Source organism: Oncorhynchus mykiss, chromosome 12 (assembly GCF_013265735.2).
Source record: "Oncorhynchus mykiss isolate Arlee chromosome 12, USDA_OmykA_1.1, whole genome shotgun sequence".
NCBI lineage: Eukaryota > Metazoa > Chordata > Actinopteri > Salmoniformes > Salmonidae > Oncorhynchus > Oncorhynchus mykiss.
Window position 1 is genome coordinate 43,501,671 of NC_048576.1, and position 16,491 is coordinate 43,518,161.

Consider the following 16,491-nt stretch of genomic DNA (forward strand, 5'->3'; position numbering starts at 1 on the left):
TCTCAACTGGCCAATTGCCAGGGAAAATGCAGAGCGCCAGATTCAAATAAAATACTATAAAATTCAAACTTTCATTAAATCACACATGTAAGATACTCAATTAAAGCTACACTTGTTGTGAATCCAGCCAACATGTCAGATTTTAAAAATACTTTTCGGCGAAAGCACAAGAAGCTATTATCTGATGATAGCACCAGCTACAAAGGGGTTAGCATATTTCAACCCTGCAGGCGCTACACAAAACGCTGTAATAAAATATGCATTACCTTTGACGAGCTTCTTTTGTTGGTACTCCAATATGTCCCATAAACATCACAATTGGTCCTTTTGTTCAATTAATTCCGTCCATATATATCCAAAATGTCCATTTATAAAGCACGTTTGATCCAGAAAAAAACAGCTTACAAAAAACGCAACGTCACTACAAAATATTTCAAAAGTTGCCTATGAACTTTGCCAAAATATTTCGAACTACTTTTGTAATACAACTTTAGGTATTTTTAAACATTAAATGAATAGAGATCCTGGTCATCCTGGTGCTACAGTATGTTGTTACAGCATAATCAAAGTGAGGACAATCGGCGATCTGCTGCATACTTATGGCCTATTGTAACCTGAAAGTCACACCTTTCCAGTACTCCTCACCCCACCCCAAACTCCCCCTTCAACATCCGAAAGAGAAACATTATCTGTGGGCAGAGATACGGGTGACAGCTGATGCATTGTCCTGAGCCAGGCGGTATTAGCGGAGAGTCACTCGTCATTGGCAGAGAGTCAGGCGGAGAATGATGTGTTGAAGAGGGCGAGGAACAATCGCCATTACAGGATATTAGCAGGACAATAGACTCTTTCCAAGAAGGGGGGTAGGGGGAGAATTTATATCGTCAAATGTATTTCTTAGCTAGGTTGGCCGTGATTGTCCCTTAGGGCAGCGCACAATTTTTCCTCAGGTTTTCACCTGCAATATCAGTTCTGTTATACTCACAGACAATATTTTGACAGTTTTGGAAACTTTAGAGTGTTTTCTATCCTAACAATTATATGCATACTCTACTTTCTGGGCCTGAGAAATAGGCAGTTTCAAATGGGTACGTTTTTTAGCCAAAAATGAAAATCCTACCCCCTACACTCAAGAAGTTAATCAATCCCATATACTATGTTCTTACAAAAAAGGTTTTAAATTCTCTTGTACCACCAATATTGAAGACTATCAAATGCTTCTCAAAGATTCCCTCTGGTGGTCAAACTAGCACTAACTAGCATGGCAACAATGGCTGAGAATTAAATAACGTGCCATAGGATTCTGCGGCAGTATGACACCTTTTACAGGAAGAACCACTGTATGTACAGTACATATAGGTAGTGGTAAAGTGAATAGGCAACAGGATAGATAAGAGACCGTATGTGGTGAGTGTGAAAGCATGTGTGTGTGAGTGTGTGTCGTCAGTATGCATGTGTGCACATGTTATGTGTGTGTGGGTATATGTAGTGTGTGTGTGTGTGTGTGTGTGTGTGTATTGGGGTGTCAGTGTAAGTATGTGTGGGTAGAGTCCAGCGTGTGTGCATAGAGTCAGTGCAAGAGAGTTGGGGCAAAAAAGGGTCAATGCAGGTAGCCCGGGTAGCCATTTGATTAGTTATTCAGCAGTCTTATTTAGCAGTCTTATGGCTTGGGGATAGAAGCTGTTCAGGGTACTGTTGGTTCCAGACTTGGTGCACTGGTACCGCTTGCCGTGTAGTAGCAGAGAGAACAGTCTATGGCTTGGGTGGCTGGAGAAAGAAAGAAATGTGGGGCCTTCCCCTGTCACCACCTGGAGTAGAGGTCCTGGATGGCAGGACTACATTGAGCATTCCTTTGACATGACAACCCATGAATGGCCTGCTCTGAAGTCGTCCCCTGCACGGATTATTAATCAGTCTTCCTGCTTTACTAAACATACCACACGCCAAGTGACCACACCACTGAACTTGACAATGTTTGTTAGCAACTACTGTAGGGCTGGGTATTGCCAGGGACCTCACAATACAATATTATCACGATACTTAGGTGCCGATAAGATATGTGTTGCGATTCGACTCTGTGATTTTATTGTGATTTGATGTTCCAAACAGTTACAGCCAACTAGCGCAAGATAATATTGCGACATTATCAAAACAATACGATATTAAAATTGTTAAAAAATAATATTCCGATATGTAACTGTATCGATTTTTTCCCCCGTCACTATTAGCAGCCTGAAATGTGTGATTCAAAGTATTGTCGCCAGCTACTTGGTCCATGGTCACGTTGTTTCGCTATGTTTGTTTGTCTCAATCTGATATTTGCCATAACATACAGTTGCCAACATAACGTTTCAGTTATTTATTGTATTCGAGTTCTTTCCTACATGTACAGTGGGGCAAAAAAGTATTTAGTCAGCCACCAATTGTGCAAGTTCTCCCACTTAAAAAGATGAGAGACGCCTGTAATTTTCATCATAGGTACACTTCAACTATGACAGAAAATGAGGGGAAAAAATCCATAAAATCACATTATAGGATTTTTAGTGAATTTATCAGCAAATGATGTTGGAAAATAAATATTTGGTCAATAACAAAAGTTTATCTCAACACTTTGTTATATACCCTTTGTTGGCAATGACAGAGGTCAAATGTTTTCTGTAAGTCTTCACAAGGTTTTCACACATTGTTGCTGGTATTTTGGCCCATTCCTCCAGGCAGATCTCCTCTAGAGCAATGATAATTTGGGGCTGTTGCTGGGCAACACAGCCTTTCAACTCCCTCCAAAGATTTTCTATGGGGTTGAGATCTGGAAACTGGCTAGGCCACTCCAGGACCTTGAAATGCTTCTTACGAAGCCACTCCTTCATTGCCCAGGCAGTGTGTTTGGGATCATTGTCATGTTGAAAGACCCAGCCACGTTTCATCTTCAATGCCCTTGCCCACTCAAAATCTCACGATACATGGCCCCATTCATTCTTTCCTTTACACAGATCAGTCATCCTGGTCCCTTTGCAGAAAAACAGCCCCAAAGCATGATGTTTCCACCCCCCATGCTTCACAGTAGGTGTTCTTTGGATGCAACTCAGCATTCTTTGTCCTCCAAACACGACAAGTTTTTAACAAAAATATCTATTTTGGTTTAATCTGACCATATGACATTCTCCCAATCTTCTTCTGGATCATCCAAATGCTCTCTAGCAAACTTCAGACGGGCCTGGACATGTACTGGCTTAAGCAGGGGACACGTCTGGCACTGCAGGATTTGAGTCCCTGGCGGCGTAGTGTGTTACTGATGGTAGGCTTTGTTACTTTGGTCCCAGCTCTCTGCAGGTCATTCACTAGGACCCCCCGTGTGGTTCTGGGATTTTTGCTCACCGTTCTTGTGATCATTTTGACCCCACAGGGTGAGATCTTGCGTGAAGCCCCAGATCGAGGGAGATTATCAGTGGTCTTGTATGTCTTCCATTTTCTAATAACTGCTCCCACAGTTGATTTATTCAAACCAAGCTGCTTACCTATTGCAGATTCAGGTGCCATTAATACAGGTAACGAGTGGAGGACAGAGGAGCCTCTTAAAGAAGGAGTTACAGGTCTGTGAGAGCCAGAAATCTTGCTTGTTTGTAGGTGACCAAATACTTATTTTCCAAATAGCATTGACCAGATAAACAACATTTTTTCCAAAAGTTTACCAAGGGCTGATTGGTCAGCTATTTGAGCCAGTAAAGGGGGCTTTACTATTCTTAGGTAGGGGAATGACTTTTACTTCCCTCCAGGCCTGAGGGCACACACTTTCTAGTAGGCTTAAATTTAAGATATAGCAAATAGGAGTGGCAATATCGTCCACTATTATCCTCAGTCCTTTTCGATCCAAGTTGTCAGACCCCGGTGGCTTGTCATTGTTGTTAGACAACAATATTTTTTCACCTCTTCCACACTCACTTTACGGAATTCAAAAGTACAATGCTTGTCTTTCATAACTTGGTCCGATATACTTGGATGTGTATTGTCAGCTTTTGTTGCTGGCATGTCATGCCTAAGTTAGCTAATGTTGCCAATGATTCATCTGATTCAATGAATGATGGAGTTTGCTTTTCTGCCCAAGATTTTATTTAAAGTGCTCCAAAGCTTTTTACTATCATTCTTTATATCCTTTATTATTGTTTCAAAAAATTATTTATTGTTCTTTTTATTAGGTTTAGTCACATGCTTTCTCAATTTGCAGTACGTTTGCCAATCAAATGTGCTGCCAGATTTATTTGCACTACCTTTTGCCTCATCCCTTTCAACCATACAATTATTCAATTCCTCATCAATCCAAGAGGTATAAACAGTTTTTACAGTCATTTTCAAATAAAATAAAATAAAAATTGTCACGTGCCAAATACAAAAGGTGAAATGCTAACTTACGAGACCCTAACCAACAAAGCAGTTAAAAAAAGAATAAGAAATACAAGTAACAAGTAATTAGAGCAGCAGTAAAATAACAATAGTAACACTATATACAGGGGGGTACCAGTAAAGAGTCCATGTGCAAGAGCACCAGTTAGTTGAGGTTATTGAGGTAATATGTACATGTAGGTAGCTTTATTCTGGCACCACACAGCCAGGTTTCTGACCTCCTCTCTATAGGCTGTCTTGTCATTGTCGGTGATCAAGCCTACCACTGTTGTGTCATTGGCAAACTTAATGATGGTGTTGGAGTCGTGCCTGACTGTGCAGTCATGAGTGAACAGGGAGTACAGGAGGAGACTGAGCACGCACCCCTGAGGAGCCCCTGTGTTGAGGATTAGCGTTGCGGATGTGTTGTTACCTAACCTTACTACCTGGGGGCAGCCCGTCAGGAAGTCCAGGATCCAGTTGCAGAGGGAGGTGTTTAGTCCCAGGGTCCTTAGCTTATTGATGAGCTTTGAAGGCATTATGGTGTTGAATGCTGAGCTGTAGTCAATGAATAGAATTCTCACATAGGTGTTCCTTTTGTCCTTGTGGGAAAGGGCAGTGTGGAGTGCAATAGAGATTGCATCATCTGTGGATCTATTACGGCGATATGCAAATTGCAGTGGGTCTAGGGTTTCTGGGATAATGGTGTTGATGTGAGCCAATACCAGCCTTTCAAAGCACCTCATTGCTAACGGCGTGAGTGCTACGAGTTGGTAGTCATTTAGGCAGGTTACCTTAGTGTTCCTGGGTACAGAGATTATGTTGGTCTGCTTAAAACATGTTGGTATTATAGACTTGGACAGGGAGAGGTTGAACATGTCAGTGACGACACACGTCCTGGTAATCCATCTGGCCCTGAAGCCTTGTGAATGTTAACCTATTTAAAGGTCTTACTCACATCGGCTGCGGAGAGCGTGATCACAGTCTTCCCAGAACAGCTGGTGCTCTCATGCATGTTTCAGTGTTATTTGCCTCGAAACGAGCATAGAAGTAGTTTAGCTCGTCTGGTAGGTTCGTGTCACTGGGCAGCTTTCGGCTGTGCTTCTCTTTGTCGTCTAATGGTTTGCAAGCACTGCCACATCTTACGAGCGTTAGAGCTGGTGTAGTACGATTCGATCTTAGTCCTGTTGTAATGATGTACGCTGAAAGTCGGGAAGCAAGTTCAGGGAGTGAATACATTTAATTATTAAATGAACAAAACAAGAAACACAAACAGCGCACCGACATAGAACAGGAGCAATGACAACTGGGGAAGAAACCAAAGGGAGTGACATATATAGGGCATGTATTCAAGGAGGTTATGGAGTACAGGTGAGTGTCATTATGCACCTAACGCTGGTGACAGGTGTGCACCCTAACGAGCGGCCTGATGACCTAGAGGCCGAAGAGGGAGCACACGTATTTACGCTTTGCCTGTTTGATGGTTCGTCGGAGGGCAATACAGGATTTCTTATAAGCTTCCGGGTTAGAGTCCCACTCCTTGAAAGCAGCAGCTCTAGCCTTTTCCTCAGTGCGGATGTTGCCTGTAATCCATAGTTTCTGGTTGGGGTATGTACTGTACGTACGGTCACTGTGGGGATGACATCATCAATGCAATTATTGATGAAACCAATGACTGATGTGGTGTACTCCTCAATGCCATCTGAGGAATCCCGGAACATATTCCAGTCTGTGCTAGCAAAACAGTGCTGTAGCTCAGCATCTGATTCATCTGACCACTTTATTATTGATCGAGTCACTGGTGTTTCCTGCTTTAATTTTTAGTTAGTTAAAATAGTTAGAATAGTTATGCATGCTCAAGTTTTCAGTTTTTTTGTCTTATTTCTTGTTTGTTTCACAATACAAAATATTTTGCTTCTTCAAAGTGGTAGGCATGTTGTGTAAATCAAATGATACAAACCTCCCAAAAATTAATTTTAATTCCAGTTTGTAAGGCAACAAAATAGTCAAAATTCCAAGGGGGTGAATACTTTCACAAGCCACTGTACTAGGGTTAGTTACAAACAGCACAGGAATGAAATCAACATGCATTGATCACATCTTTACTAATGCTGCAGAAAGTTGCTTTAATGCAGTATCCAAATCCATAGGATGTAGTGATCACAATATAGTAGCTACTACAATATAGTAGCCATTCACCCTCTTGCTGCAGTTGTAGCTCTTCTTGATCAGCACCACGTCAGGAATATGACTAGGGTTCATCTTTTTCAGAAACTTGTCAGTAACATTGGGATTGGCAAAGTCATGTTGAGCAGGTGACTCAGGTGGTTGCGACAGTGGTACTGCTGAACCGTGTCCATCTCTGAGGTCTTCTGCACTCACAACTCAGCTAGGCTGTGCTTACTGGACTTTATGCCTTCTCCCTCTCCAGCTTCTGGTTCCTGATGACGTCAGTACCCATGACAATAAACTCTCCAGTTTCCGTGGGCTATCGAGGTTGTTGAATGGGTTGCGCCAGTATGTCCACCTCATCAATCTGCAGGGTGTTGGGGTCGACGGGGTAGATAGTGCTGGTGACTCAGGCACACACACATGGCCCATGTTCCCCAGGCTCTGAGCCAGACTATAACTTGATTGGAGCTATAACTTGATTGGAGTCCACATGTGGTAAATTACAATTGAAGGACAACCATTTCTGTAGCACTCCACCAATCAGGCCTTTATGGTAGAGTGGCCAGATGGAAGCCACTCCTCAGTAAACGGCACATGACAGCCTGCTTGGAATTTGCCAAAATGCACCTAAAGGACTCTGACCATGAGAAACAAGATTATCTGGTCTGATGAAACCAAGATTGAACTCTTTGGCCTGAATGCCAAGCGTCACATCTGGAGGAAATCAGGCACCATCCCTACCGTGAAGCATGGTGCTGGCAGCATCATGGTGTGGAGATGTTTTACAGCGGCAGGGACTGGGAGACCTGTCAGGATCGAGGTAATGATGAATGGAGCAAAGTACAGAGTGATCCTTGATGAGAATCTGTTATGTAGCGCTCAGGACTTCAGACTGGAGCGAAGGTTCACCTTCCAACAGGACAACAACCCTAAGCACACAGCCAAGACAACGCAGGAGTGGCTTCAGGACAAGTCTCTGAATGTCCTTGAGTGAACCAGCCAGAGCCCCGACTTGAACTCGATCGAACATCCCTGGAGAGACCTGACAATAGCTGTGCAGCGACCCTCCCCATTCAATCTGACAGAGTTTGAGAGGATCTGCAGAGAAGAATGGGAGAAACTCCCCAAATACAGGTGTGCCAAGGTTGTAGCGTCATACCCAAGAAGACTCAAGGCTGTAATCGCTGCCAACGGTGCTTCAGCAAAGTCTGAATACTTACACTACCGTTCAAAAGTTTGGGGTCATTTAGACATTTCCTTGTTTTTGAAAGAAAAGCAAATTTTTTGTGCATTAAAATAACAAAATTGATTAGAAATACAGTGTAGACATTGTTAATGTTGTAAATGACTATTGTAGCTGGAAACGGCAGATTTTTTTATGGAATATCTACAAAGCTGTACAGGGGCCCCTTATCAGCAACCATCACTCCTGTGTTCCAATGGCATGTTGTGTTAGCTAATCCAAGTTTATAATTTTAAAAGGCGAATTGATCATTAGAAAACCCTTTTGCAATTATGTTAGCACAGCTGAAAACTGTTGTGATGATTACAGAAGCAATAAAACTGATCTTCTTAGACTGGTTGAGTATCTGGAGCATCAGTATTTGTGGGTTCGATTATAGGCTCAAAATGTCCAGAAACAAAGAACTTTCTTCTGAAACTCATCAGTCTATTCCTGTTCTGAGAAATGAAGGCTATTCCATTCAAGAAATTGCCAAGAAACTGAAGATCTCGTACAATGCTGTGTACTACTCCCTTCACAGAACAGCGCAAACAGGCTCTAACTAGAATAGAAAGAGGAGTGGGAGGCCCTGGTGCACAACTGAGCAAGAGGACAAGTACATTGGAGTGTCTCGTTTGAGAAACAGACGCCTCACAAGTCCTCAACTGGCAGCTTCATTAAATAGTACCTGCAAAACACCAGTCCCAATGTCAACAGTTTAGAGGCGACTCCGGGATGGGATGGTTTTGGAAATAATTGTTGATCATTAAGTATGCCCAACTGTTCTCTGCGAAGCTCTCAAAGCATATGTGAGAGGTTGTATGATGTCTTACTCTCCCCCAAAGAAAAAGACCCATAACGAATTAGAAATACTAGAACAGAAAATTCACAACTTAGAAAGAAAACACAGTTAGATAGAAATGCTAGCACACTTCAACAGTTGATACTTTGAAGCTTTATAATACAATAAACACCTGATCTGCAGAGATTGCTGCCATAGGTTCAAAGCAACAATACGTTTAGCACGGTGTAAATTCACCTTTAATTTATTAGCAAATTAAAAAAGAGGAAGAGGAACATACCATCCATAGCATTTAAATCCCAGATTTGGATCCTTCTGAAATCAACTCAGTCTTTAATAAAACATTTTATCACAAACTGTGTCAATCCAAAAAACAGAAGTTCAAAGGAGGATATAGACAATTTCCTTAATAAGGCCATTTTACCAATAAGTGAACAAGAGAAAATGTATCTATCTATTCTATCTATTGATAGAAACCCCAGGTGAATTGTCAGAGGCCATCAATAATCTACATAATGGGAAATCTCCTGGTACTGATGGATTCACAGTGGAATTGTATAGACACTTTCATCCCCAATTACTAAAGCCTATGTTACTTATGCTCATAGCAGCTTGACAGAAAAATTTACTTCCCCAGTCACTATGTTTGGCTACAATCACCCTACTTTAAAAGACAGATAAGGATCCATTGTCATGTGGATCCTTCCATCCAGTATTCCTCTTGAATATGGATTACAAAATCATTGCTATGGTATTGGCTTTTAGTATAGAAACAGTAATACAAAAGTCAATTTACTCAGATCAAACAAGGTTTATACGGAAGAGGATGTCTTCAATCAACCTCAGCGGTTTTTCCATATGCAGTGGGGCCAAAAAAGTATTTAGTCAGCCACCAATTGTGCAAGTTCTCCCACTTAAAAAGATGAGAGTTAATTTTCATCATCGGTACACTTCAACTATGACAGACAAAATGAGAAAAAAAAAATCCAGAAAATCACATTGTAGGATTTTTTATCAATTATTTGCAAATTATGGTGGAAAAAAAAGTATTTCCTAATAATTGCTCCCACAGTTGATTTCTTCAAACCAAGTTGCTTACCTATTGCAGATTCAGTCTTCCCAGCCTGGTGCAGGTCTACAATTTTGTTTCTGGTGTCCTTTGACAGCTCTTTTGTCTTGGCAATAGTGGAGTTTGGAGTGTGACTGTTTGAGGTTGCGGACAGGTGTCTTTTATACTGATAACAAGTTCAAACAGGTGCCAATAATACAGGTAACGAGTGGAGGACAGAGGAGCCCCTTAAAGAAGAAGTTACAGGTCTGTGAGAGCCAGAAATCTTGCTTGTTTGTAGGTGACCAAATACTTATTTTCCACCATAATTCATATACTCGGAAGTGGTGGATGGTGTGCACGCCTCCTGAGTTTGACTACAATCCACTCCGAATACCTTGTCTCCGCCAGGGGTGTTTTGGAGCATCCTCTGGAATCATTTCAATTGCCCTGGGGGATATGAACTTTCCAATTTGGGAAAGTTGTATATCTGGTTGTAATGCTGGTTAGTTACTGGCGCTCTGTCACGCCCCTTAGTTATCTTTGTTTACTTTATTATTTTGGTTAGGTCAGGGTGTGACAAGGGTGGCTGGTTTAGTTTTTGTATTGTCTAGGTGTTTTTGTCCTGTCTAGGGTGTTGTATATCTATGGGGTTTTAATATGTCTAGGTATATGTAGGTCTATGGTGGCCTGAATTGGTTCCTAATCAGAGAAAGCTGTTTATCGTTGTCTCTGATTGGGGATCCTATTTAGGTTGCCATTTCCATTTAGGTTTTGTGGGTTATTGTTTATGTGTAGTTGCATGTCAGCACTCGGTTTAGCATAGCGGCACATTTGTTTTGTTAGTTTGTTAAGTGTCCTTCGTTTAATTAAAAGAAGAATGTATTCTTATCATGCTGCACCTTGGTCTCCTCATTATAACGACTGTGACACGCTCTGATATCCAAAACTTATTTCCCGCTGTGTGTAATAACACAAAACAAATTCTGGGCTAATAATGCAAGAAATAACACACACAAAAACGAAATACTGCAAAGTTGCTTAAGAGCTGGAAGCAGAGCTGCCATATCTGTCGGCGTCATCTTACCTGTCTTATCTTACAACTCAGAAATATTTTTGAATTACCAAAAGAAGATGATTTCCAAGTTATATCAAGGGTTGATTGAAACTCTACCTGATGGTTCAGAACCTATAAGGAAAAAATGGGATACAGATCTAAAGTAAGAAATTGAGGAGAATCATTGGTCACAGATACTATATTTGAAATGAACAATCTAGCTATATACCGTTAGATTTTGTATTCTGAACAAAAATATAAATGCAACAAGCAACAATTTCAAATATTTTACTGAGTTACAGTTCATATGAAGAAATTTGTCAATTGAAATAAATTCATTAGGCACTAATCTATGGATTTCACATGACTGAGAATACATATATTCATCTGTTGGTCACAGATATCTTTCAAAAATGGGCTTCACAATGGGCAACAGGATCTCGTCACAGTATTTTTGTGTATTCAAATTGCCATCAATAAAATGCAATTGTGTTCTTTGTCCGTAGCTTATGCCTGCCATACCATAACCCCACCGCCATCATGGGGCATGTTGACATCAGCAAACCACTCGCCCACAAGACGCCATGCACGGTTGAGAGGCCGATTGAAAGTACTGCCAAATTCTAAAATGAAAAAATGATGCTGGAGGTGGCTTATGGTAGAGAAATTAACATTACATTTTCTGGCAATAGCTTTGGTGGACATTCTTGCATTCAGCATGCCAATTGCACACACTCTCAAAATTTGAGACAGCTGTGGCTTTGGGGCGGCAGGGTAGCCTAGTGGTTAGAGCGTTGGACTAGTAACCGGAAGGTTGCAAGTTCAACCCCCCGAGCTGACAAGGTACAAATCTGTCATTCTGCCCCTGAACAGGCAGTTAACCCACTAGGCTGTCATTGAAAATAAGAATTTGTTCTAGGCTGACTTGCCTAATTAAATAAAGGTAAAATAAAATCAAAAATTGTGTTGTGTGACAAAACTGCACATTTTAGAGTGGCCTTTTATCATGGCCAGCTCAAGGTGTACATGTGTAATGATCATGCTGTTTGATCAGTTTCTTGATATGCCACACCTGTCAAATGGGGCAGCAGGTAGACTAGTGGTTAGAGCATTAGACTTGTAACCGAAAGGTTGCAAAATCGACTCCCCGAGCTGTCGTTCTGCCCCTGAACAAGGCCGTTCTAGGCCGTCATTGAAAATAAGAATTTGTTCTTAACTGACTTGCCTAGTTAAATAAATAAATAAATCAAATGGATAGAGTATCTTGGCGAAGGAGAAATGCTCACTAACAGGGATGTATATACATTTGTGCAATTTTTTTTTATCTAAATAAGCTTTTTGTGTGTATGGAACATTTCTGGGATTTTTTATTCAGCACATGAAACATGGGACCAATACTTTACATGTTGTGTTTAAGTTTTTGTTCAGTGTATATTATAAAGTTAAACACAACCCCAAAAGTTGGGAAACCATTTGTTGATCACCTTGGGGAATGTGTTGTACAGTGGGATTTTTGTCTTTGTTTTGTGTTGTTTGTGGGGCGCTGTGGAAAAACAATAACAAAAAATAATAGTCAAAAAAATAATAACAGTAATAATGTGGCGTAATGACAGTGCAGCATTTCTTTCTTTCAAGGAAGTGCAGCGCCAATTGCAATGAGGACGGGGCTAATTCAGCACATTGATAATCCTTCGAAGATATATTTAACGGCTTCTGAATGCAATTTGTGCACACGGTAAATTAATATGGATTTTATGTGAAGGGTTTATGTTAATGAATTAAATGTCTTTGGTTTGGAAAAGCTGCAAGAAGCAAATATTTTGAATCTTTTCGCATCATATTTCTTAGCTATTTACTGATAAAATATCGACATCCCATTTGAATAGTGAGTATACTTTTATGGCAGTCAATAGCATTGTCAATGTCATGCCAAAGGGTAGGCTTAAGCATTGTTGTCACGTTTTGACCTTTATTTCCTTTGTTTTGTCTTTATTTAGTATGGTCAGGGTGTGAGTTGGGGTGGGCAGTCTGTTGATTTTTCTATGTTGGTTTTTGTGTTCAGCCTAGTATGGTTCTCAATCAGAGGCAGGTGTCGTTAGTTAGTCATACTTAGGTAGCCTGGGTTTCACTGTTGGTTTGTGGGTGTTTGTTTCCGTGTGAGTGTTTGTCGCCACACTGTACTGTTTTGGTTTTGGTTTTCATCACATCGTTTATTGTTTTGTATTTCAGTGTTCAGTTCATTTTTAATAAATCGTCATGAACACTTACCATGCTGCATCTTGGTCCGATCCTTACTCCTCTTCGAACGAAGAGGAAATCTGCCGTTACAATTGTGAATATTTTTCCTGATAATTATCAGATTCTATATGTGACCAACCAGGGTTTGTCTCCTGCGTGCCACAAGACTGTGTTAGTCCCCTGAGCTAAAGCTTAAACATTCACTCGGGGAGCTAACACAAGTCAGGTCTCAGACAAGGTTGCTCATCATGCAATCGGGTTTACAGACCATCTCTGATGCATACCTGATGGTGTTTCAATAGACACATTTATATATGATTGGATTTAAATGACAAGGAAGTGTCTACAGAGCACAACACATCAACAAGTTACAATCAAGTATGAGTGTTGAAATACTGTGCTATAATACTGTAATGCTGCGATAAATTGTCCCAAACAACAGTGACAAATGTGCCACTATTATAACTATGACCTCTAAAAACATCTCACTTATAATTTGCGCCTTCAGGAAATGAGCAAGCCCTGTTGTTATTTTGATGAAACGGGCAAAGTGGCAATTTCACATCTGGGTAGTAACCGGTGTAAATTATTCACGATCCTCATCTGCACCTAATGCACCTAATTTGCTTAATAACATGTTGTGCTGGGAAGCACAGGGGAAGTGTCACTTTGGAAAAATGAGGGCGAACCCAATAAGATGGCACTTTCTTGCAACAAAATCGCACAACTTAAAGCAAAGGAAAATAATAGGTCATTTCTGGGGTTCTACAGTATAACGTCCTCACTTTTCAATGTGAATTGGTCATGTTCCTCTTTCTCGTCAAATTTTAAACATCACTTTTCAATACAGATTGGTCTGATTTGGCTGGTAATAGTGTTCCATCTGTGTGATATGCTCATTGATTAATTTTTCAAAAGCACTATAAGGTATTATGTGCATTGTGTACAAAGAGATGGGCACAGTGGGCATAGACTGACAGGGTGGCAGGTAGCCTATAGTGGATAAGAGCGTTGGAACAGTGGCTGAAAGGTCGCTGGTTCAAATCCCTTAGCCAACTATGTGAAAAATTGGTAGATGTGCCCTTGAGCAAGGCACTTAACCCTAAGTCGCTCTGGATAAAAGTGTCTGCTAAAATGTGCAAATGTAAACTTTTCACAGGGAGGCACTAAAACAGATTTTGCCAGGGGAGGGGATCTCTATTAAGTAACCTTGTTATAAGAAAAGGACACTCTACCCATCAGCAATGATCTTCATGTCTTTTCACATGGGAAGCTTAACGCCCTAACAATGCTCTCTCCCCCCCCCCCCCCCGCACTCTCGGTTGGAAGTCGAACAACAGCTGTTGCTCCAAATTTCGATTTAACAACCAATAATTCTCGCCTTTGGCTGAGGCAGGCTGGTGGAGGGACTGGAGGACACAATAGACAGGACCTGCGAGGATCTTGGCCGGAGCGCCACAGGAATATGTGCTGCATCCTGGCAACGCTCGGCCAGATCTGCCTCAGAGCCACACAGAGAGGCTCAAGGGAGAGGAGGGAGGGGGTAGAGGGGAGGAAAACACAAGCCTGCTCAGCCTCCTAGACAACGAGGCACAGCCTTGCCACTTGTGCTCATCTAATGCACTCAATTCTCAACACACAGAGCCGAGTGCTTGGAGGGGGAAATTGTCATAGGGCTGTTTTCCACAAAGGACATCCCTGTCCTCTACACATTGTTGTGACTCTCTAATGTGCCATCATGAGAATGCCAAGGCAAGTGAGAATGGGATACATTAGGCAATGTAGGCTAGTGGATGAGTAGTTTGGTAATCTGCTTTTGTTTGTAAGTGGCATACCATATGTCACTTACACAAAAAAGCAGATTACCAAACTGCTCATCCACTAGCCTACATTGTCTAATGTATCCCATTCTCACTTGCCTTGGCATTCTCATGATAGCGCATAAGAAGACAGGTGATTAAATTAGATTTATGGAGTCTATAACATTTCCATTTTAGTCCATACTCTTATCCAGAGGGACTTGCAGGACCGATTAGGGTTAAGTGCCTTGCTCACGGGAATATCGACAGATTTTCTTTTACCTAGACGTCTTGGGGATTCGAACCAGCGTTCTTTCGGTTACTGGCCAAACACTCTCTAGGCTACCAACCGCCCCAGGTAAAAAGATTCTACTGTATTTACAAAAATATTAAAACATATGGACAATGTGAAGAAACAACTTGTTGGCTAATAGAAAAACATTCAGTGAAGCTGCCCACAACACTTAGGCCTACAGAGAAAACATTAGAAGCATGCCACATGTCACTAATAAAGTAGGCTAGGATACTCCCTTAATAGCAAATGTGAGCAAATGTAATAGCCTGTGAGGGCTAACACGGCTTAACTTCGATGGCCTGAACACGTTGTAGATGCGGATTAACCACTAATACTTAATGAACTTTACGCAAAGTCCTCCTGTCAGAGTGAGATTTACAATGCGTCAATAGGCGGTTAGAGTCACAAGGTGCATCAAGAGACACAGACGAATTGCTGCATCAAAGAAGCAATGATAGGGGACATATTCATAATGTAGCCTTAATTGGGTTTACAAGCGTTTGGAGCTATACTAGTGAGACAAACCTCGAAATTGATTGATAACTAAGGCCACCAATATCATGACAGTCAAGTCTCACACTAATCGCTTGGTCTACGATGCCACTTTTTTGGCATGTGATGTCAAATCTCGGATCCACGCAATATGTAAGGGGTCTACAATAGCCTATATAAAAAGCGCGCGCATCTCTAGAATAGGTGCGCGCTCACCTAATATATGCTACATGATAATGCAATAAGCTATAACACTAATGGCACCTTTCTCCAGCAAAATTAAAATAGCCTACCTTGTTGAAGCAGAAGAATGGTCATTCCTGTCAGCAAAACCCAGAACATAGGATTCTTCATGGTGATTTGACCGGTCGTTTATCTGTGTAGTAGTAGAAGATGGTGTTGTCGCTCAGATATATGCTACTACAAACGCAAATCCTGGGAAAAGTGAAGTGTACCAGACTAAGTCCCGGTCCCTCTGACTGTAAAGCAGCCACCAACACAAGCAGTACCAAGTCCCTCCTTCACTAATGTATTGGTCGTGATTTGTAAGAGGCTGCTTGGATAGGCTTCCAGTGGCTTACAAAGACGCTGCTGTCCAGGAGCCTCATTTATCAAAGGTGCGTGCGCACAAAAATACTCAAAATCTTGTGTGCGCCAGTTTTCCCGCAAAGGTTGGTATTTATCCGTTTTGAACTTGAAGGGAAGTGTGCATATCTCCACGCCAATCTCACACCATTCGTGCGCACAACTTCTAGAAGGTTTATCAGATGTATTGCAAGCAAAATGCTTATTGTTCGTTTGGGGAAAATGGGAGGTGTTTGATGGACAGGGAATTATAATAATTTTAGGCAAAAACATTAAAACGTAGGCGTAATGATTAAACAGATGCATTCGACATTGGTAGATCGCATAGCAGGATGTCGTCTAATATTTATTTTTCTTATATTACAGCCTATATGCCTAAATCATAATCATATTGCAGGACGTCT

General features: G+C 41.3%; 1 protein-coding gene across 1 annotated transcript in view; it reads right to left on the bottom strand.

Moving 5' to 3' along the window:
• The window catches only part of LOC110538899 (opioid-binding protein/cell adhesion molecule), a 560,346-nt gene extending 544,234 nt beyond the window's left edge, over window positions 1-16,112 (bottom strand). Inside the window, exon 1 of the mRNA XM_036937611.1 lies at window positions 15,796-16,112. Within this exon, the coding sequence (XP_036793506.1) occupies window positions 15,796-15,856 (61 nt within the window). The 5' untranslated portion in view covers window positions 15,857-16,112. The remainder of the gene's footprint in view (window positions 1-15,795) is intronic.
• Between the last annotated feature and the right edge of the window lie 379 nt (window positions 16,113-16,491).